Source organism: Pectinophora gossypiella, chromosome Z (genome assembly GCF_024362695.1).
Source record: "Pectinophora gossypiella chromosome Z, ilPecGoss1.1, whole genome shotgun sequence".
NCBI lineage: Eukaryota > Metazoa > Arthropoda > Insecta > Lepidoptera > Gelechiidae > Pectinophora > Pectinophora gossypiella.
The window spans coordinates 4,166,654-4,190,250 of NC_065433.1; the positions used below are offsets into that span (position 1 = coordinate 4,166,654).

Here is a 23,597-nt window from a genome sequence, read left to right on the forward strand (position 1 = left end):
TATTTTTTTAAATGTCCGTCACCTTGGCCCGTCTCCTTGGTTCGTCAAGGTCCGTCACCGTCACCTCCGCGGAGGTCCGTGTTGCTCTATGCCGTCACCCTCTTGAGACGTCCGTGAGCCGTCGAAGCAACGTGGCCCTGCGGCGCGGACATGGCGCGAACCGGCCGGTTTATCGTCTTTGAACCAAGAAGTATTTGTTACTTTTTCTAAAGAAGAGACTGTCACGTCACGTCACAAATTCAAAGAGGAAAAATATCAAACAAACACTTCAAATGTCAAACATAAACGCCAAAAAAATGGAAAAATATGAAATTACTTATGTAAAAAATATAATTTATAAGTAATATTCTCTAAAAAAATTGCACGAAAAATCACAAAAGATATGCACGAAAGGTACATCCAGGATTACTTAACAAAGTTAATATGAAGTAATTCATCCGGGGCGTGAGTTGAATTGTGATCTTAATGATCAAATGTTCTAGTCTAGATAAATATAAAGTTTACCACATTTAAAGTATTTGGTTTCTATATCCTGTACCCGAAGGACTAAAGGGGCATAACAAGGCACCTCAAATGAATCATGAGTTGACATGAAAACTGTAAGGTTCTTTACCGGTACCTAATTGATATCGGGAAATTAACAAATGATACAATTTAACTATTTTTGTGAGACAATATTATTATGTATAAAATGTCTTGAAGCTTTCAGTCCAAACCATTTTTGTTCACAGATTAAGTTACTGAACCGCTGGCCCATCACAATCGATGGGCCTATAAAATAATGCTAATTTTTATTAGTTAAATGTAATCTATATAATTCGTGCGATAACGACACGATAGAAATGGCAGACGACGGGGAAGTTCAGTGCCTGTTTGAAAGGAAACCGAAGATTGCCAATCATCGATCAAGGCTGAACACTGACAAGGCGACAGGGGATATCCACCGTAATACTCACAAACGTAAAGGTAAGAACTACACAAAAAAATATAATATTTTAAGTAATACTGTTGAACAATATGAAGAACCGTCAGTTGACGAAAAATCCGTTTGCACATCTGAAGGCAAAGAGCAACAAAATGTGAATAAGAAGCGTAGAAAATATAAAATATACCAAAATATGAATAAAGAAATAATAGTCGTAATACAGTCGACCAATTCAGAGGCAGATACGAAACTCACAAAGCATTACAGCATGACAAAATTGAACAAGGAGCCTAAGTTAAATAAAAAAAGACGTATTCGTAACTCAAACATGCGATCTACATCACGTCAACGCTTTAACAGGGACATAAACGTTCATAACTGTTGCATTACTTGTGATAAGCCAGAATGTAACAACCCGTTCATGAATCCACTAATACGAACAAAAATATACCGATGCCAACTGAACGCGAAAGAAGAATCCTGTTGTTGCAGCTGTAATTCCGATGCCATGTTCGAGGTAATGAAAAGTCTTTACGACTGTTATAAAAAAAAGAACTGCACGAACTGTGAGTGCATATTATGCGGGTTAGGACCCCGAGGAGAACGGTTGGCAGGAGAATTGCGCAAGTCTGTAGGAGTTGAAGCAGGTCCAAGACCTACAAAAGACGTTGGTGTAGGAGTAGGAGAAAAAATTCAAAAAGAAAAATTTGATAAAGCTAAGGCTGCAGGATTTATAACACCTTTGGAAGGTAAAACACCTGAGGAGAAAGAAAAAATATTACGAGGATTAGCTAAACACGGCCAGCCTTTACCAGAAGGAAAAACACCTTCCGAAAAAAAACTTATTGAAAAAGTAAGAAAGGAAATGGGACTTCCACCTGAGCCGAAAACGGCTTCAGAAAAAATTAGAATGGCGAAATCTCACGCCGCCGGTATAATTACACCTTTAGAAGGTAAAACACCGTCACAAAAAGAGAAGGCATTAAAAAAAATGGCAGAAGCAGGCGTTCAATTACCCGAGGGTCGCACGCCTTCAGAAAAAGCTTTAATAGCAAAAGTAAAAGCCACAACAGCTAAAAAACCATCAGCAGCAAAAGTACCATCTGAAAAAGTACGAAAAGCTAAAGATGAAGGCTTACTGACTCCGTTAGAAGGAAAAACCGCAGAACAAAAAGAAAAAATAGTGCGAGGTTTAGCTAAAGCTGGTATGCCATTACCCGAAGGAAAAACTGCATCTGAAAAGAAACTCATTCAAAAGGTAAGAAAAGATATGGGTCTACCACCGGAACCAAAAACGGCAGCTGAAAAAGCAAAACTAGACAAAGCATATGCCGCAGGTATAATAACACCTTTAGAGGGTAAAACCCCTGAACAAAAAGAGAAAGTATTGCGAAAGATGGCTGAAGCAGGAGTTCCTTTACCAGAAGGTCGAACACCTTCAGAAAAGGCTTTAATAGATAAGATCAAAGGAACAGCTGTCAAAGTACCGTCTGAAAAGTTACGCAAAGCGAAAGCTGAAGGCCTACTAACGCCCTTAGAAGGAAAAACACCCGCCGAAAAGGAAAAGATTTTAAAAGGCCTAGCTAAAGCTGGCATTCCGTTGCCAGAAGGCAAAACATCATCCGAAAAGAAACTAATTGAAAAAGTAAGAAAAGAAATGGGATTACCACCCGAAGCAAAAACACCATCCGAAAAAGCTAGAATGGCAAAATCCTACGCTGCAGGAGTAGTAACGCCTTTAGAGGGCAAAACACCATCGCAAAAAGAAAAAGCATTAAAGAAGATGGCCGAAGCCGGAGTTCCCCGGCCAGAAGGACGAACTCCTTCAGAAAAAGCCTTAATAGCAAAGGTCAAAGCAACAACTGCCAAAGTACCGTCTGAAAAGTTAGCGAAAGCGAAAGCTGAAGGATTACTGACACCATTAGAAGGGAAAACGCCAGCTGAGAAGGAAAAGATTTTAAAGGGTTTGGCTAAAGCTGGCATACCTTTGCCGGAAGGCAAAACCGCGTCAGAAAAGAAACTCATCGAAAAAGTAAGAAAGGAAATGGGATTACCGCCTGAACCAAAAACGCCATCCGAAAAAGCTAGAATGGCTAAATCCTACGCTGCAGGATTAGTTACGCCATTAGAGGGCAAAACACCGTCGCAGAAAGAAAGAGCATTGAAAAAGATGGCCGAAGCGGGAGTTCCATTACCAGAAGGGCGAACTCCCTCCGAAAAAGCACTCATAGCTAAGGTTAAAGCCACAACAGCACGAGTTCCATCAGCAGCAAAAGTTCCATCTGAGAAATTACGTAAAGCAAAAGCCGAGGGTCTACTGACACCATTAGAAGGGAAAACACCAGCTGAGAAGGAAAAGATTTTAAAGGGTTTGGCTAAAGCTGGCATTCCCTTACCAGAAGGCAAAACAGCATCCGAAAAGAAACTAATTGAAAAAGTTAGAAAGGAAATGGGATTGCCACCTGAACCGAAGACAGCAGCGGAACGAGCAAAAATGGAAAAAGCTATAGCTGCCGGTGCTGTAACTCCATTGGAAGGAAAAACACCATCTCAGAAAGAAAAAGCACTAAGAAAAATGGCAGAAGCTGGTGCTCCATTACCAGAAGGAAGAACACCATCAGAAAAGGCTTTAATAGAAAAGGTAAAAGCTACGACTGCTCGGATACCATCTGAGAAGTTACGGAAAGCAAAAGAAGCAGGACTGTTGACGCCATTAGAAGGAAAAACACCAGCTGAGAGAGAGAAAATATTAAAAGGCCTAGTTAAAGCCGGTATACCCTTGCCGGAAGGCAAAACTGCTTCAGAAAAAAAAATTATTGATAAAGTGAGAAAGGAAATGGGATTACCACCTGAACCAAAAACACCATCCGAAAAAGCTAGAATGGCAAAATCCTACGCTGCAGGAGTAGTAACGCCTTTAGAGGGCAAAACACCATCGCAAAAAGAAAAAGCATTAAAGAAGATGGCCGAAGCCGGAGTTCCCCTGCCAGAAGGACGAACTCCTTCAGAAAAAGCCTTAATAGCAAAGGTCAAAGCAACAACTGCCAAAGTACCGTCTGAAAAGTTAGCGAAAGCGAAAGCTGAAGGATTACTGACACCATTAGAAGGGAAAACGCCAGCTGAGAAGGAAAAGATTTTAAAGGGTTTGGCTAAAGCTGGCATACCTTTGCCGGAAGGCAAAACCGCGTCAGAAAAGAAACTCATCGAAAAAGTAAGAAAGGAAATGGGATTACCGCCTGAACCAAAAACGCCATCCGAAAAAGCTAGAATGGCTAAATCCTACGCTGCAGGATTAGTTACGCCATTAGAGGGCAAAACACCGTCGCAGAAAGAAAGAGCATTGAAAAAGATGGCCGAAGCGGGAGTTCCATTACCAGAAGGGCGAACTCCCTCCGAAAAAGCACTCATAGCTAAGGTTAAAGCCACAACAGCACGAGTTCCATCAGCAGCAAAAGTTCCATCTGAGAAATTACGTAAAGCAAAAGCCGAGGGTCTACTGACACCATTAGAAGGGAAAACACCAGCTGAGAAGGAAAAGATTTTAAAGGGTTTGGCTAAAGCTGGCATTCCCTTACCAGAAGGCAAAACAGCATCCGAAAAGAAACTAATTGAAAAAGTTAGAAAGGAAATGGGATTGCCACCTGAACCGAAGACAGCAGCGGAACGAGCAAAAATGGAAAAAGCTATAGCTGCCGGTGCTGTAACTCCATTGGAAGGAAAAACACCATCTCAGAAAGAAAAAGCACTAAGAAAAATGGCAGAAGCTGGTGCTCCATTACCAGAAGGAAGAACACCATCAGAAAAGGCTTTAATAGAAAAGGTAAAAGCTACGACTGCTCGGATACCATCTGAGAAGTTACGGAAAGCAAAAGAAGCAGGACTGTTGACGCCATTAGAAGGAAAAACACCAGCTGAGAGAGAGAAAATATTAAAAGGTTTAGTGAAAGCTGGTATACCCCTACCTGCGGGAAAAACACCGTCTGAGAAAAAACTAATTGAAAAAGTTAGAAAAGATATGGGATTGCCACCCGAACCAAAAACGTCAGCAGAAAGAGCAAAAATGGATAAAGCTATTGCAGAAGGCATAGTAGAGCCATTAGAAGGAAAAAGTCCAAATGAAAAAGAAAAAATACTGCGTAAAATGGCTGAGGCGGGTATTCCTTTACCTGAGGGGCGAACTCCTTCAGAAAAAGCTTTGATAGATAAAGTCAAAGCCACTGCAGTTGCAGTACCATCTGAGAAAATGCGAAAAGCAAAAGCTGAAGGGCTACTAACACCACTAGAAGGGAAAACACCAGCCGAGAAAGAAAAGATTTTGAAGGGTTTGGCTAAAGCTGGCATTCCTTTGCCGGAAGGTAAAACCCCGTCTGAGAAGAAACTTATTGAAAAAGTAAGAAAGGAAATGGGATTACCACCCGAACCAAAAACACCATCCGAAAAAGCAAGAATGGCAAAGTCATATGCCAAAGGCTTAGTTACACCTTTAGAAGGTAAAACACCGTCTCAAAAAGAAAGAGCATTAAAAAAGATGGTTGAAGCAGGTGTTCCTTTACCAGAAGGACGAACTCCCTCCGAAAAAGCTTTAATAGCAAAGGTTAAAGCAACTACTGCCAAAATACCGTCTGAGAAATTACGGAAAGCAAAAGAAGAAGGTTTGTTAACACCATTAGAAGGTAAGACACCGGCTGAGAAGGAAAAGATACTAAAAGGCTTAGCTGCAGCAGGCATACCCCTACCAGAGGCAAAAACAGCGTCCGAGAAGAAACTAATTGAGAAAGTAAGAAAGGATATGGGACTGCCACCTGAACCAACAACAGCAGCGGAAAAAGAAAAAATGGCTAAAGCTTATGGTAAAGGCGTTGTAACGCCTTTAGAAGGAAAGACCCCATCCCAGAAAGAACAAGCACTAAGGAAAATGGTGGAAGCGGGCGCTCCACTGCCTGAAGGTCGCACGCCTTCTGAAAAAGCTTTGATTGAAAAGGTCAAAGCCACGACTGCTCGAAAACCTTCAGCACCTAAAGTTCCATCTGAAAAGTTACGAAAAGCAAAAGAAGAAGGCCTACTTACACCATTAGAAGGAAAAACACCAGCTGAAAAAGAAAAGATTTTGAAGGGTTTGGCTAAAGCTGGCATTCCTTTGCCGGAAGGTAAAACCCCGTCTGAGAAGAAACTTATAGAAAAAGTGCGAAAGGAAATGGGATTACCACCTGAACCAAAAACGCCATCCGAAAAAGCAAGAATGGCGAAATCATATGCAAAAGGTTTAGTTACACCTTTAGAAGGCAAAACACCGTCGCAAAAAGAAAAAGCATTGAAAAAGATGGTTGAAGCAGGTGTTCCTTTACCAGAAGGACGAACTCCTTCCGAAAAAGCACTCATTGCTAAGGTTAAAGCAACAACTGCAAAAATACCGTCTGAAAAGTTACAAAAGGCAAAAGAAGAAGGCCTGCTTACGCCGCTAGAAGGAAAAACACCAGCCGAGAAGGAAAAGATTCTAAAGGGCTTAGCTAAAGCTGGCATCCCCTTGCCGGAAGGAAAAACTCCATCAGAAAAGAAACTAATTGAAAAAGTAAGACAAGAAATGGGCTTACCACCCGAGCCAAAAACACCATCTGAAAAAGCAAGAATGGCAAAATCATATGCCAAAGGCTTAGTTACACCTTTAGAAGGTAAAACCCCATCTCAAAAAGAAAGAGCATTAAAAAAAATGGTTGAAGCAGGTGTTCCTTTACCAGAAGGGCGAACTCCCTCCGAAAAAGCTTTAATAGCAAAGGTTAAAGCAACTACTGCCAAAATACCGTCTGAGAAATTACGGAAAGCAAAAGAAGAAGGTTTGTTAACACCATTAGAAGGTAAGACACCGGCTGAGAAGGAAAAGATACTAAAAGGCTTAGCTGCAGCAGGCATACCCCTACCAGAGGCAAAAACAGCGTCCGAGAAGAAACTAATTGAGAAAGTAAGAAAGGATATGGGACTGCCACCTGAACCAACAACAGCAGCGGAAAAAGAAAAAATGGCTAAAGCTTATGGTAAAGGCGTTGTAACGCCTTTAGAAGGAAAGACCCCATCGCAGAAAGAACAAGCACTAAGAAAAATGGTGGAAGCGGGCGCTCCATTACCTGAAGGTCGCACGCCTTCTGAAAAAGCTTTAATTGAAAAGGTCAAAGCCACGACTGCTCGAATACCTTCTGCGCCTAAAGTTCCATCTGAAAAGTTACGAAAAGCAAAAGAAGAAGGCCTACTTACACCATTAGAAGGAAAAACACCAGCTGAAAAAGAAAAAATTTTGAAGGGGTTGGCTAAAGCTGGCATTCCATTGCCGGAAGGTAAAACACCATCAGAAAAGAAACTTATCGAGAAAGTGAGAAAAGAAATGGGATTACCACCTGAACCAAAAACACCATCCGAAAAAGCCAAAATGGCTAAATCCTACGCTGCAGGATTAGTTACGCCTTTAGAGGGCAAAACACCATCGCAAAAAGAAAAAGCATTGAAAAAGATGGCCGAAGCCGGAATACCTTTACCAGAGGGACGAACTCCTTCCGAAAAAGCACTCATAGCTAAGGTTAAAGCCACAACTGCGCGAATCCCATCAGCAGTGAAAGTTCCATCTGAAAAATTACGTAAAGCGAAAGCTGAAGGTTTACTTACGCCACTAGAAGGTAAAACACCAGCTGAGAAAGAAAAAATATTGAAAGGGTTAGCCAAAGCTGGTATACCTCTACCTGCAGGAAAAACTCCGTCTGAGAAAAAACTTATTGAAAAAGTTAGGAAAGATATGGGACTACCACCAGAACCAACTACTTCAGCAGAGCGAGCCAAAATGGACAAAGCTATTGCAGATGGCATTGTTCTGCCATTGGAAGGCAAAACTCCCGCTGAAAAGGAAAAAATTCTTCGCAACATGGCTGAAGCAGGTATACCTTTGCCCGAAGGGCGAACGCCATCTGAAAAAGCTTTAATAGATAAAATTAAAGCTAAACCGGGTGTGATACCGCCTTCAGCAAAAGTACCTTCGGAAAAATTACGTAAAGCAAAGGCTGCTGGCTTACTTACACCGTTGGAAGGAAAAACACCAGAACAGAAAGAAAAAATATTAAAAGGTTTAGCAATGCACGGTATTCCACTGCCAGAAGGAAAAACCGAGTCAGAGAAAAAACTGATTGATAAAGTAAGACAAGATGTCGGCCTTCCGCCAGAACCAAAAACAGCAGCAGATAAAGAAAAATACAACAAAGCCTTAGCTGCTGGTGCAATTACTCCTCTTGAAGGAAAAACAGCATCACAAAAAGAAAATATTTTAAGAAAGCAAGCTGAATTGGGAATACCTCTTCCCGAAGGACGAACTCCTTCTGAAAAGGCTTTAATAGCAAAAATCAAAGGTGAGATGCCGCCAGAAAAGAAAGAAGTGGAATTTGAAAAGCCTCCTGGAATGCCATCCGAAAAACTGCGAAAAGCAAAAGAAGAGGGATTACTTACACCGTTAGAAGGAAAATCGCCTGAAGAAAAGGAGAAAATTTTAAGAGGTTTAGCTAAAAAAGGTTTGCCTCTACCCGAAGGAAAAACTGCTTCTGATAAAAAATTGATAGCCAAAATAAAGAAAGAAATGGGTCTACCGCCCGAACCAAAAACGCCTTCAGAAAAAGCAAGAATAGCAAAATCTTATGCAAAGGGGTTAATTACACCTCTTGAAGGTAAAACTCCATCCCAAAAAGAAAGAGCTCTTAAGAAAATGGCTGAAGCCGGTGTACCGTTACCAGAAGGACGGACTGCTTCAGAAAAAGCATTGATAGAAAAAGTTAAAGCCACAACCGCCAGAGTTCCGTCAGCGCCTAAAGTACCGTCAGAAAAATTACGTAAAGCGAAAGCCGAAGGTTTACTAACACCGTTAGAAGGAAAAACTCCGGAACAACAGGAAAAGATACTTAGGGGCTTAGCCAAGGAAGGAATTCCCCTACCAGAAGGAAAAACACCATCGCAGAAGAAATTAATTGAGAAAGTACGGAAGGATATGGGACTACCGTCAGAACCGAAAACTCCCTCAGAAAAAGCAAGATTAGCTAAATCATACGCGAAAGGAATAATTACACCACTAGAAGGCAAAACTCCATCCCAAAAAGAAAAAGCACTGAGAAAAATGGCAGAAGCAGGGGTTCCCTTACCAGAAGGACGAACACCATCTGAAAAAGCTTTGATCGCAAAAGTAAAAGCCACGACTGCGAAATTGCCGTCAGCAGCCAAGACTCCGTCTGAAAAATTACGTAAAGCGAAAGCTGCAGGAGTTCTTACGCCATTGGAGGGGAAAACACCAGAACAGAAGGAAAAGATTTTGAAAGGTATGGTAAAAGCTGGCGTACCTTTACCAGAAGGAAAAACACCATCAGAAAAGAAGCTAATTGAAAAAGTCAGAAAGGAAATGGGACTGCCACCTGAACCGAAAACATCGGCAGAAAGGGTTAAAATGGCGAAGTCGTATGCAGCAGGTGTAATTACACCTTTAGAGGGAAAAACTCCCTCACAAAAGGAAAGAGCACTCCGTAAGATGGCCGAGGCAGGTATTCCTTTGCCAGAAGGACGGACTCCTTCAGAAAAAGCTTTAATAGAAAAAGTCAAGAAGACTACTGCTCGTATACCATCAGAAAAATTACGCAAAGCAAAAGCTGAAGGCCTAATGACGCCTTTAGAGGGAAAAACACCAGAACAAAAAGAAAAAATACTTAGAGGTTTAGCTAAAGCTGGAATACCTTTGCCAGAAGGGAAAACGCCGTCAGAAAAGAAACTTATTGACAAAATTAGAAAGGAAATGGGACTACCGCCTGAAGCAAAAACGTCAGCAGAAAGAGCAAAGATGGCAAAATCGTATGCAGCAGGCATTATCACCCCTCTCGAAGGTAAAACTCCATCGCAAAAAGAAAGGGCTCTACGAAAAATGGCAGAAGCTGGCGTTCCTTTACCAGAAGGTAGAACTGCTTCAGAAAAAGCTTTGATAGCCAAAGTTAAAGCTACAACAGCTAAAGCGCCGTCAATCCCATCTGAAAAATTACGTAAAGCAAAAGCTGCAGGAGTTCTTACACCGTTGGAAGGTAAAACACCTGAACAAAAAGAAAAGATTTTGAAAGGTATGGTAAAAGCTGGTGTACCTTTACCAGAAGGAAAAACACCATCAGAAAAGAAGCTAATTGAAAAAGTCAGAAAGGAAATGGGACTGCCACCCGAACCGAAAACATCGGCAGAAAGGATCAAAATGGCCAAGTCGTATGCAGCAGGTGTAATAACACCTTTGGAAGGAAAAACTCCGTCACAGAAAGAAAGAGCATTGAAAAAAATGGCTGAAGCAGGTATTCCCTTACCAGAAGGCCGAACTGCTTCGGAAAAAGCTTTAATAGCAAAGGTTAAAGCAACAACTGCCAAAGTACCATCTGAGAAGTTAGCGAAAGCAAAAGCTGAAGGATTGCTGACGCCACTAGAAGGAAAAACTCCAGAACAAAAAGAAAAAATACTCAGAGGCTTAGCTAAAGAAGGAATTCCTTTGCCGGAAGGTAAAACACCATCAGAAAAGAAACTTATCGAGAAAGTGAGAAAAGAAATGGGATTACCACCTGAACCAAAAACACCATCCGAAAAAGCCAAAATGGCTAAATCCTACGCTGCAGGATTAGTTACGCCTTTAGAGGGCAAAACACCATCGCAAAAAGAAAAAGCATTGAAAAAGATGGCCGAAGCCGGAATACCTTTACCAGAGGGACGAACTCCTTCCGAAAAAGCACTCATAGCTAAGGTTAAAGCCACAACTGCGCGAATCCCATCAGCAGTGAAAGTTCCATCTGAAAAATTACGTAAAGCGAAAGCTGAAGGTTTACTTACGCCACTAGAAGGTAAAACACCAGCTGAGAAAGAAAAAATATTGAAAGGGTTAGCCAAAGCTGGTATACCTCTACCTGCAGGAAAAACTCCGTCTGAGAAAAAACTTATTGAAAAAGTTAGGAAAGATATGGGACTACCACCAGAACCAACTACTTCAGCAGAGCGAGCCAAAATGGACAAAGCTATTGCAGATGGCATTGTTCTGCCATTGGAAGGCAAAACTCCCGCTGAAAAGGAAAAAATTCTTCGCAACATGGCTGAAGCAGGTATACCTTTGCCCGAAGGGCGAACGCCATCTGAAAAAGCTTTAATAGATAAAATTAAAGCTAAACCGGGTGTGATACCGCCTTCAGCAAAAGTACCTTCGGAAAAATTACGTAAAGCAAAGGCTGCTGGCTTACTTACACCGTTGGAAGGAAAAACACCAGAACAGAAAGAAAAAATATTAAAAGGTTTAGCAATGCACGGTATTCCACTGCCAGAAGGAAAAACCGAGTCAGAGAAAAAACTGATTGATAAAGTAAGACAAGATGTCGGCCTTCCGCCAGAACCAAAAACAGCAGCAGATAAAGAAAAATACAACAAAGCCTTAGCTGCTGGTGCAATTACTCCTCTTGAAGGAAAAACAGCATCACAAAAAGAAAATATTTTAAGAAAGCAAGCTGAATTGGGAATACCTCTTCCCGAAGGACGAACTCCTTCTGAAAAGGCTTTAATAGCAAAAATCAAGGCTGAGACGCCTGAAGAAGTTAAAAGAAAAGTAGAACGTCCTGTAGAAGGACGACCTGCTCTCTCTCCTGAAAAAAGAAGAAAATTAGATGAAGAAACGGCAAAAGTGGTAAAAGAAGGAAAAGGTCCAGTAGATGAATGCATTTGTGACCTTCTTACCCCAGAATCCGAACGGGTTTCACCGATTGAGAAAGAAGTAGCAATCGAAAAGCCTCCACGAGTGCCATCGGAAAAATTGCGAAAAGCAAAAGAAGAGGGATTACTTACACCGTTAGAAGGAAAATCGCCCGAGGAAAAGGAGAAAATTTTAAGAGGTTTGGCTAAAAAAGGTTTACCTCTACCTGAAGGAAAAACTGCTTCTGATAAAAAATTGATAGCCAAAATTAAAAAAGAGATGGGACTACCACCCGAACCAAAAACACCTTCTGAAAAAGCGAGAATAGCAAAATCCTATGCAAAGGGGTTAATTACGCCTCTTGAAGGCAAAACTCCATCTCAGAAAGAAAGAGCTCTTAAAAAAATGGCTGAAGCTGGCGTACCGTTACCAGAAGGACGAACTGCATCAGAGAAAGCATTAATAGCAAAAGTAAAAGCCACTACAGCTCGAGTACCATCTGCTGTAAAAGTTCCCTCAGAAAAACTTCGTAAAGCAAAAGCTGAAGGATTAATAACCCCGTTAGAAGGAAAAACTCCGGCACAAAAAGAAAAAATACTTAAAGGGTTAGCTAAAGCTGGTATACCACTGCCTGAAGGTAAAACACCTTCCGAAATAAAATTAATAGAAAAAGTTAGAAAAGACATGGGCTTACCACCCGAACCAAAGACATCAGCGGAACGACGCAAAATTGATAAAGCTATTGCAGACGGCATAGTGTTACCACTCGAAGGAAAATCTCCTGCCGAAAAGGAAAAAATACTTAAAAAAATGGCAGAGGCGGGTATCCCTCTACCCGAAGGGCGAACTCCGTCAGAAAAAGCTTTAATTGATAAAATTAAAGCGGCCAAACCTGAAATCGCGGCCGTACCATCCGAAAAACTTCGTGAGGCCAAAGCGGCTGGATTACTTACACCATTAGAAGGAAAAGCACCAGCAGAACAGGAAAAGATATTAAAAGGCTTAGCTAAAGCAGGAATTCCGTTGCCAGAAGGCAAGACACCATCAGAAAAGAAGTTAATTGAAAAAGTAAGAAAAGATATGGGTCTACCACCTGAAGCAAAAACACCCTCTGAAAAGGCCAAAATGGCGAAATCCTACGCTGCAGGATTAGTTACGCCATTAGAAGGCAAAACACCTTCACAGAAAGAAAGAGCTCTCCGAAAAATGGCTCAAGCAGGAGTACCTTTACCAGAAGGGCGGACTCCATCGGAAAAAGCTCTAATAGAAAAGGTTAAAGCTACAACAGCTCGAGTACCATCAGAAAAACTACGCGAAGCGAAAGCTGCGGGACTACTTACACCATTAGAAGGGAAAACACCAGCAGAGAAAGAAAAGATACTTAAAGGATTAGCTCAAGCTGGTATACCATTACCGGAGGGGAAAACGCCGTCTGAAAAGAAACTTATTGAAAAAGTGCGAAAGGACATGGGACTTCCACCCGAGCCAAAAACTTCAGCAGAAAGAGCAAAAATGGCAAAGTCATATGCAGCAGGCGTCATAACACCCTTGGAGGGGAAAACTCCATCCCAAAAAGAAAAAGCCCTCCGTAAAATGGCTGAAGCAGGCGTTCCCTTACCAGAAGGACGAACTGCTTCGGAAAGAGCTTTGATAGCTAAAGTTAAAGCTACGACTGCTCGAGTCCCATCAGCAGTAAAAGTTCCTTCAGAAAAACTTCGTAAAGCGAAAGCTGAAGGATTAATAACTCCGTTAGAAGGAAAAACTCCAGAACAAAAAGAAAAAATACTTAAAGGTTTAGCTAAAGCTGGCATACCTCTACCTGCAGGCAAAACAGCCTCTGAGAAAAAACTAATTGAAAAAGTTAGAAAAGATATGGGGCTGCCCCCCGAACCAAAAACGTCAGCGGAACGAGCAAAAATGGACAAAGCTGTTGCAGATGGCATAATAGTACCACTAGAAGGGAAAACTCCAGCTGAAAAGGAAAAAATACTTCGTAAAATGGCAGAAGCGGGTATTCCTTTACCTGAAGGGCGAACTCCTTCAGAAAAAGCTTTGATAGATAAAGTCAAAGCCACTGCAGCTGCTGTACCATCTGAAAAATTACGGAAAGCGAAAGCGGAAGGTCTGCTTACACCACTGGAAGGAAAAACACCATCTGAGAAGGAAAAGATTTTGAAGGGTCTAGCTAAAGCTGGCGTTCCTTTGCCAGAAGGCAAAACTGCGTCAGAGAAAAAACTCATCGAGAAAGTAAGAAAGGAAATGGGATTACCACCAGAACCAAAAACACCATCTGAAAAAGCTAAAATGGCAAAATCTTACGCTGCAGGATTAGTTACGCCTTTAGAAGGCAAAACTCCATCTCAAAAAGAAAGAGCATTGAAAAAAATGGCTGAAGCAGGTGTTCCTTTACCAGAAGGTCGAACTCCCTCTGAAAAAGCTTTAATTGCAAAGGTTAAAGCAACCACTGCCAAAATACCGTCTGAAAAGTTAGCTAAAGCAAAAGCTGAAGGTTTGTTGACACCATTAGAAGGTAAAACACCAGCAGAAAAGGAAAAGATATTAAAAGGCCTAGCTGCAGCCGGTATACCCTTGCCAGAGGCAAAAACTGCGTCCGAGAAGAAACTAATTGAGAAAGTAAGGAAAGACATGGGTCTACCACCAGAACCAACAATGGCAGCGGAAAAAGAAAAGCTGGCTAAAGCTTATGGTAAAGGCGTTGTAACGCCTTTGGAAGGGAAAACCCCGTCCCAGAAAGAAAAAGCTCTAAAGAGAATGGTGGAAGCGGGCGCTCCATTACCCGAAGGTCGAACACCCTCAGAAAAAGCTTTGATTGAAAAGGTCAAAGCCACGACTGCCCGGATACCTTCAGCTCCTAAAGTACCATCTGAAAAAATAAGGAAAGCGAAAGCGGAAGGTCTGCTTACACCACTGGAAGGAAAAACACCAGCTGAGAAGGAAAAGATTTTGAAGGGCCTAGCTAAAGCTGGCATTCCTTTGCCAGAAGGCAAAACTGCGTCAGAGAAAAAACTCATCGAGAAAGTAAGAAAGGAAATGGGGTTACCACCTGAACCAAAAACACCATCCGAAAAAGCTAGAATGGCAAAATCTTACGCTGCAGGATTAGTTACGCCTTTAGAAGGCAAAACTCCATCTCAAAAAGAAAGAGCTTTGAAAAAAATGGCTGAAGCAGGTGTTCCTTTACCAGAAGGTCGAACTCCCTCTGAAAAAGCTTTAATTGCAAAGGTTAAAGCAACCACTGCCAAAATACCGTCTGAAAAGTTAGCGAAAGCAAAAGCTGAAGGTTTGTTGACACCGTTAGAAGGTAAAACACCAGCAGAAAAGGAAAAGATATTAAAAGGCCTAGCTGCAGCGGGTATACCCTTGCCAGAGGCGAAAACTGCGTCCGAGAAGAAACTAATTGAGAAGGTGAGGAAAGATATGGGTCTACCACCAGAACCAACAACGGCAGCGGAAAAAGAGAAGCTGGCTAAAGCCTATGGTAAAGGTGTTGTAACGCCTTTAGAAGGGAAGACCCCTTCCCAGAAAGAACAAGCACTAAAAAGAATGGTTGAAGCGGGCGCTCCATTGCCTGAAGGTCGAACGCCCTCAGAAAAAGCATTAATTGAAAAAGTTAAAGCTACTACTGCTCGTATCCCATCAGCAGTTAAAGTACCTTCTGAGAAGTTGCGTAAAGCTAAAGCCGCTGGACTTTTGACTCCATTGGAAGGGAAAACCCCAGAAGAAAAGGAAAAGATACTAAAAGGATTAGCTATGAATCAAATACCTTTTCCAGAACCGAAAACTGACTCTGAAAGAAAACTTCAAAATAAAATCCGATTGGATCTTGGTCTTCCACCCGAACCAAAAACTCCATCGGAAAAAGAAAAGTACAATAAAGCGTTGGCAGCTGGTCTTATTGTTCCACTTGAAGGGAAAAGTAAGGCCGAAAAGGAGAAAATACTTAAAGCACAAGCAGAAATGGGTATCCCATTACCAGAAGGCCGTACGCCATCAGAAAAAGCCCTTATAGAGAGCATTAAAGCTAGAGCAGTAGCAGTAACTCCTTCGGCTGAAGAAGCCCTTAAGAAAGCTAAAGCGGAAGGTCTGCTTACTCCACTTACTGGAAAAACACCTGAAGAGAAGGAAAGGATTATTAAAGGATTAATTGAAAAGGGTTTACCAGTAGAAGGCAAAACTCCATCTGAAAAAGAATTAATAAAAAAAGCTCGAGTAGCTGCTGGATTGCCGCCAGAGCCAACACCATCAGAGAAAAAAAAAATGAAATCTAGAGGCATAACGCCTTCTAAAGTAAAATCTAAAGCAGTAGGAGTAGGAGTAGGTGTAGCCAAACCAAAACCTGAAGGAATTGAAGCTGAAGAATTTGAAGATGTAATACGAACAACCAAATGCGACCGAGGTTGCGGTTGTGATAAGAAAAAAATAAGATTTAAACACAGCTACGTAAAAATAAGAGTTACCTCCCCAGATATTTCTTCATGGTGTGATTGCCCAGAAGAGTGTATACCTGGTGTTAAAGGCGGTGTTTTTCTTGATAATGAAGGAATCAAAGTTACAGTCGGGAAAGCTTTAGGTGTTCCTTCATATGTTCAGGCATCAGTAATAAGTAAATCCAACATGAGTGAAAGCGACGTATACTCAAATGGAAGCTATTTTTCCGTATATTCTGCTACCTTGAGCGGTGAAAGCTTAAGCAATGTCAAGGATATTATCTTAAGTATGATTTATAATTCAAAAACGGACATAGATTGTAACTCCTATTTCAAAAATGCCAGCTTTGAAAATTACTCTAGCAAATCGGAAGATAATGCAAGAATAACAGAAGAACACTTACGCAATCATAAAGTATATAATCCACAAAGTTATCTGACGTATGATTCAGAGAAACGCTACTCTCAGTCATGTATAAGTCTTCCAAGCGACGTCAAACTCGAAACCTGTACTACAGATGATTCAACAAAGTCTACCACTTCTGGTTCTTTAATAATACTGCAAACAGAATCATCGTTAAGTTTTACTTCAGGCTCTCATGTTGATGAACTTAGTACGATAAGCATAATATCGTTTACAGACAGTGACTTCTCTTCGACATCCAAAGATTCGAAACAGAGAGTAGAAGCCGGTCTCCACGAGGTTATAGATATAGACTCGGAATGCCTAAAGAGTGAAGTCAACTACTGCACAGCTGAAACCAAATTAAGGTGAGTAAAATCCAGATTTAAATGAATGTCGATGACAATATATATTGATTGCTTCCTAGGGATCGTATTAAAGTTTAACTTAACACACAATCCTTCTCCTTCCAATGTAAGTATTATAATTATCAAGCAAATTTTTATTAATTAGATTAAAAAAATGTTATTCATCAATCAAAGCAAAGTTACTATTAAAATTCGTTGTTGTTCTTCATTGTGTTTCAGCAATACTACAAGTTATATTGATAATTATCTGTATGATGATGAGGATAGTCAGGAAGTTATAACTTTAACATTCACCGACAACGACAGTGACTTAACATCGACAACCGTCCTGTTACCGCCAGATCACAACGTCGCGGAGAATGTATCTTATATTCTACTACGTACACTCCCTAAAGGTAGGTAATTTATTTTTTCTTCTCCGCAATAAACAGGGTACAGACGACACGTAATGTGACATTGGGTAGAGCTCTCACATGACCGCGACACATGATAGCATATATCTTGCCCCAGCAATGGGACATCCAGGGAAAGACTAAGAAAATAATACATCATCTCCCTAGCATTATCCCGTTTTTCACAGTCCACTTACCTGAAGATTTTGACATATCCAGTTTTTTCTTCGCGAAAGGAAAACCAACCCAATACAGTCACATACCTTCGAAAATTGCATTTCTCGGGAATTTGGGTTTCCTCGCGGTTTTATCCTTCACCGATGAGCACGTGATAATCATTTATGATACAAACATGAATTCGATATCGACAATCTTTAGTTTAGGCCTGTGCTGGATAACTGGATTCGAACCTGCGAAGAAGAAAATAATACATACAAAATAATTATCTACTATTCTATCAATTTCAGCTACATCTAATCAACGTATGTACCTAACGTCTCAAGCGCCACTTTCGACTTTATCTCGAAGTAATGAAGATCTAACAGATACTAAAGAAAATTGTAACAATGTAAATAACTGGATTACAAACGAGAGCGTCAGAAATAGTTTTGAAGATGATCATTACAGAGCGCAAAATAAAAGTAGGAAGCACAAGAAAAATATCACCAAAGCCGATGCCAGTACTTTAACGCTTGAAGACCGAGAGAAAATATTCGAGAAAGATCTTATTAGAGACCCTGCTGATGATAAACGTAAACAATTGATTCGCGTAGACCACTCCACTTCAGGTATCGCGCTGTCACAGAAGAAAACACAAGTGATTAGAAAGGACACAAAGCCCATCCTAACTACAGATGCGTGCCGAAGCATGTTACACGATTTGTTACAAGACACACAGCAAGAAGGCAACGACATACCTCAAACCAAAGGTATACCTACTTTTAGTAACATTTCACTTTCGTTAACGCTTAACGTAACGACTTAAAATTACTGATTCATTAATGTCTCAATCCCATATAAGTATTATAATAATAGAATAGGGCAGTTTCCTAGTCAAATCAGTTACTTTTTACTAAATGTCAAACACTAAATTACTATGGAAAAACAACCTGGGACGTCATAGAAAAACGGATCAAATTAAGTACTTTTTCTTTATTAAAATTCATAACTGAGTTAATTAGAAAAAAGAAAACGTTTTTGACATCTTTAGATAAGTCTTATTTAGTAAGTAAGTAAGCAGAATTTCATAATTTATCTTTGACCAAGGATCCCTGAATCTCGGACTTTTTTCAGGATTAATTTTCGTCAATTCCAATGAATAGTCAAATTGAAATCTAATCACATCTTCTAAACCGTTACCCGTTTTCTCGGAGTTTAAGTCTTACCTGGCCAATAGTTGTATGTTTACATATAATTAAATTGAAGATAGCAATATATGGTTAAATAATATATAAATCTTACTAATATTATAAATGTGAAAGTATGCAATGTTTGTTACTCTTTCACTCAAAAACTCTTGAATAGATTTTAATGAAACTTTACAGTAATGTAGCTTATAAATGCATCAGAATAACATACAGGCTTTAACAATTAGAAAAAATCGAAAATTCTTACCGTGGCAACCGAAATCCACGCGATCGAAGTCGCGGGCGGCCGCTAGTCAATAATAAAATCTGTTTTGTATGCCATTTCCGAACTTCGGAACCCCTATGAGTAGGATCCCTTTATTGTCCGTCCGTCTATTTATCTGTCAAGCCTCTTTTTCTCGGGAAAGTGTGGAGGTATCAAGTTGAAATTAACATCTACTTAACTTACTTAATATTTATGTCTAGGGTTCCTCGAAGCCATTTTTAGCCGATTCCTAAGATTATCTATACTTATAATAAATCTGTAGAGAGGTCAATTCTGTACATTAAATATTTTTTCAAAATAACTATCAGGGGGTGATAAGTGGTCGATACTGATGCCAAAAATGCAATCAGTAAAATTTTTGTCTGTCTGTCTGTCTGTCTGTCTGTCTGTCTGTCTGTCTGTCTGTCTGTCTGTCTGTATGTTCCTTATAGAAACAAAAACTACTGGACGGATTTTAATGAAACTTGGTACAATTATTCTTCACACTCCTGGACAGGTTATAGTATACTTTTCATCACGCTACAATCAATAGGAGCAGAGTAGTGAAGGGAAATTCTTTTGTATGAAAAATCTAAACCACTCAAGTTAGACGTTTGAAATTTGGCATGCAGGTACCTTAGATACCGTAGAGGTATACTAAGAAAGGAATTCCCGAAAATCCTACGGGAACGGGAATTAGCGGGAAAATCCTTTTGTATGAAAAATCTAAACCACTCAAGTTAGACAATTGAAATTTGGCATGCAGGTACCTTAGATACCGTAGAGGTGTACTAAGAAAGGAATTCCCGAAATTCCCACGGGAACGGGAATTAGCGGGAAAATCCTTTTGTATGAAAAATCTAAACCACTCAAGTTAGACAATTGAAATTTGGCATGCAGGTACCTTAAGTACCGTAGAGGTGCACTAAGAAAGGAATTCCCAAAATTCTCACGGGAACGGGAATTAGCGGGAAAATCCTTTTGTATGAAAAATCTAAACCACTCAAGTTAGACGTTTGAAATTTGGCATGCAGATACCTTAAGTACCGTAGAGGTGCACTAAGAAAGGAATTCCCGAAATTCCCACGAGAACGGGAATTAGCGGGAAAATCCTTTTGTATGAAAATTCTAAACCACTCAAGTTAGACCTTTGAAATTTGTCATGCAGGTACCTTAGGTACCGTGGAGGTGCACTAAGAAAGGAATTCCCAAATTCCCACGGGAACGCGAATTAACGGGAAAATCCTTTTGTATGAAAAATCTAAACCACTCAAGTTAGACGTTTGAAATTTGGCATGCAGGTACTTTAGTAAACTTAAAGCTTAGTTGCAACAGGATATTACAAAATTCCCACGGGAACGGTAGTTAGCGGGAAAATCCTTTTGTATGAAAAATCTAAACCACTCAAGTTAAACAATTGAAATTTGGCATGCAAGTACCTTAAGTACCGTAGAGGTGCACTAAGAAAGGAATTCCCAAAATTCTCACGGGAACGGGAATTAGCGGGAAAATCCTTTTGTATGAAAAATCTAAACCACTCAAGTTAGACAATTGAAATTTGGCATGCAAGTACCTTAAGTACCGTAGAGGTGCACTAAGAAAGGAATTCCCAAAATTCTCACGGGAACGGGAATTAGCGGGAAAATCCTTTTGTATGAAAAATCTAAACCACTCAAGTTAGACGTTTGAAATTTGGCATGCAGATACCTTAAGTACCGTAGTGGTGCACTAAGAAAGGAATTCCCGAAATTCCCACGAGAACGGGAATTAGCGGGAAAATCCTTTTGTATGAAAAATCTAAACCACTCAAGTTAGACCTTTGAAATTTGTCATGCAGGTACCTTAGGTACCGTGGAGGTGCACTAAGAAAGGAATTCCCAAATTCCCACGGGAACGCGAATTAACGGGAAAATCCTTTTGTATGAAAAATCTAAACCACTCAAGTTAGACGTTTGAAATTTGGCATGCAGGTACTTTAGTAAACTTAAAGCTTAGTTGCAACAGGATATTACAAAATTCCCACGGGAACGGTAGTTAGCGGGAAAAAACATTTGTATGAAAAAATCAAATCTAAATAAAAGGAGAAACTGACTGACTCAGTGACTGACATATATCAACGCATAGCCTGAACGGATAAACGTAGGCATTTGAAATTTGGAAGGGACATAGCTTAGGTACCGTAGAGGTGCACTAAGAAAGGAATTCCCGGAATTCCCACGGGAACGGAAATTAGCGGGAAAATCTTTTTGTATGAAAAATCTAAACCGCTTAAGTTAGACGCTTGAAATTTGGCATGCAGGTACCTTAGTTAACTTAAAGCTTAGTTGCAACAGGATATTGCAAAATTCCCACGGAAACGGGAGTTAGTGGGAAAAAAACATTTGTATGAAAAAATCGAAACCGCGTAAGATAGATATTTTCAATTCAATTCAATTAAATTATTTAGTGCATTCCATGTAGTACAATAGGGTGTTACATAGGCATAGGAACTAAAACATGGACCCTATAGGGCACAGCAACGTTGAAGGGAAGAGAGGAAGTGTGTATTAAAATTAAAACTCAATGAACAATCAATTAAAAAAAAAACAATTCAATCAATTGATTCAATCTAGCACGCATGCATACCTTAGTAAATATAAAGTTTATTTTTGGCTGTATTTTGAAAAATGGGAGTTATTGGGAAAAAAAAATGTACTTATGAAAAAATCTAAACTGCATAAGTATGCACTCCCACACACACAAAGATCTCTCTCTTATATAACACGCCACGCGGACGAAGTCGCGGGCAAAAGCTAGTTAATAATAATCTTGATATCGCAGAAATTAGTAACAAGTCTCGGAATTGAAATTTAAATCCCATAAAGTTTTATATTGTTTCGTAGGATAACATTAAAGATATCGAAAAGCGAAGTAAATCAAAAACCTTGCCATAAAAAAAATATCGATTAAGTACGTAGCATGAGTGAGTCAAACACAATTGGGGTAGTCAGAGGTAGATCCATCGCAAGATGAACTTAATACCTGGGAGTATTAATAGCAGAGCTTTGTTTAGACCAACGCGACAGGGGGCGAACCGTATCCAAGCCAACTGTATTAGTGAAAACTGCACTTAAGATAATACTTAAATCGTTTTTAATTTCAGAAGGATCAGCAAAAGTACAGCTTACGAAACGCACAGTATGCTTCAGATCAACCACTAAACTCCAAGAAGTACTGCGGTGACACTGTACGTAGGAAAATCTCATTATAACCCACATTATGGTTGCTGACTGTGTTGCCAGTTCTAAAAATAAGCCCTTATCATGAAAAACAATGTAAGTTCTAGGTACTTACGTAATACTAGCAATGAGAAACTTCACCGTGTATCGTCTGTCGCAAAGTCCTTTAATACTGTCACACATGTTTATCTTAGTCTAATGTGCATTTAATAATGAAAACCATTTTTACTACTATTATTTACACGTTACTTTATTAAATTTACATGTTGAGTCTTACTGTTCTTACTTACATAGGATGTCTCGGTCAAAACGCTTTTGGTTAGTAACCTATTGCTTCGTTCCGGCCAAGTACGTATCGTTAAACAGAATTGCTATCGTAAAAATATCCCCAAGTCTTTACAATTGTGTACAAGTTGTCCGTTTGAAAGTTTTAAATTAATTAATAAATACTTAGTGCCCGTATAAGTGCTGTAAAGTAACTTACCCTGTCTCTGTCCGCAAATGTAATATTTTGTATTTTTTTTTATTAATGAATCGATGTTTAAAGTTTTGATATCCACAAGTTTGTAAATAAGCAGTTTACAATAAAGATGTACATTATTATATTTGTTTTATTACCACCAATGAATGAAAAAGAACTTATAAAAAGCGGTTTATGATGCGGGTGTAAGTGGTAAAGATGGAAGAGGAAGGCCTAAAAGCCAGGTTAAAAGTACTAAACCGGCAAGTATGAATAAAGACTTTGATGAAAGTGGAAGAAGCGAGTTTGTCAGGATCGTAGTAAGTGGAATTCCATGGTATCTGCCTTCCTTCGTTCTCATAATATTAGGTAAGTACATCATTTTGTCTTTTTGAAAATATCCAGTTACAACTTATGTATGTCGACAAGTTAGGCAATTTCTAACTGGATATTTGCAAAAAGACTAAAGATTCCAGGATATTTTTGCGTTAACGGTAAAGAGTTTGACCACTGGTGTCCGAAGGTCGCAGTCGCAGGACTTGCAGTCTGAAAACGGGTTTGGTATGAAACCGCGCCGCGCCGGAACGGATGTTTCGCGCCGAAAAACTTTCGATACCGTCTCTGCCGCCTACGAGTACAGTTGACTGTATGGTTTCTGCCATCAAACAAATCTGTCCTAAAACTGATCACAAAGCGAATAAAGCCTAGAAGTAATCACATCGTTATGTTTAGATGTAGGTAAGTAAAGAATCTGGTATACGCTGCCGTGTATTCCATACCCATGGAAAATTTCATGATGATCGTTTGAGAAAATTTAAAAGGAACTCACTTTCGTAAGGGTTACTTAGTTTTTTTTTTGGCTTGACGCGGTTTGCGTATTTGTCACCGACAAAACGAGGAAACATTTCATAAAAATAAATGGAATTTAGTGAAACAGGAATTTACGCTCATGACACTTACTTATAGGAAATAGATAGCAAAGAATAGGTGGCAAACCGACCTTATTATTCAGTATACTTATTGGAAGTATTCGTCTGCAAATTATGTAGCGTAGAGTAGGATAA

At 39.9% G+C, this 23,597-nt stretch overlaps 1 protein-coding gene across 1 annotated transcript; it reads left to right on the top strand.

Annotated features, from left to right (window-relative positions):
- Positions 1–842: 842 nt before the first annotated feature.
- LOC126380218 (titin-like) lies at positions 843–22,055 on the top strand. The gene is made up of 11 exons (XM_050029476.1): positions 843–966; positions 1,330–1,596; positions 1,627–2,889; positions 3,124–4,979; positions 5,166–8,381; positions 8,655–11,519; positions 11,709–12,717; positions 12,901–14,841; positions 15,823–16,257; positions 16,723–16,852; positions 21,998–22,055. The coding sequence occupies exons 1-11, from the start codon at positions 843–845 to the stop codon at positions 22,053–22,055; spliced, it is 13,164 nt and encodes a 4,387-aa protein (XP_049885433.1).
- The last annotated feature ends 1,542 nt before the right edge of the window (positions 22,056–23,597 follow it).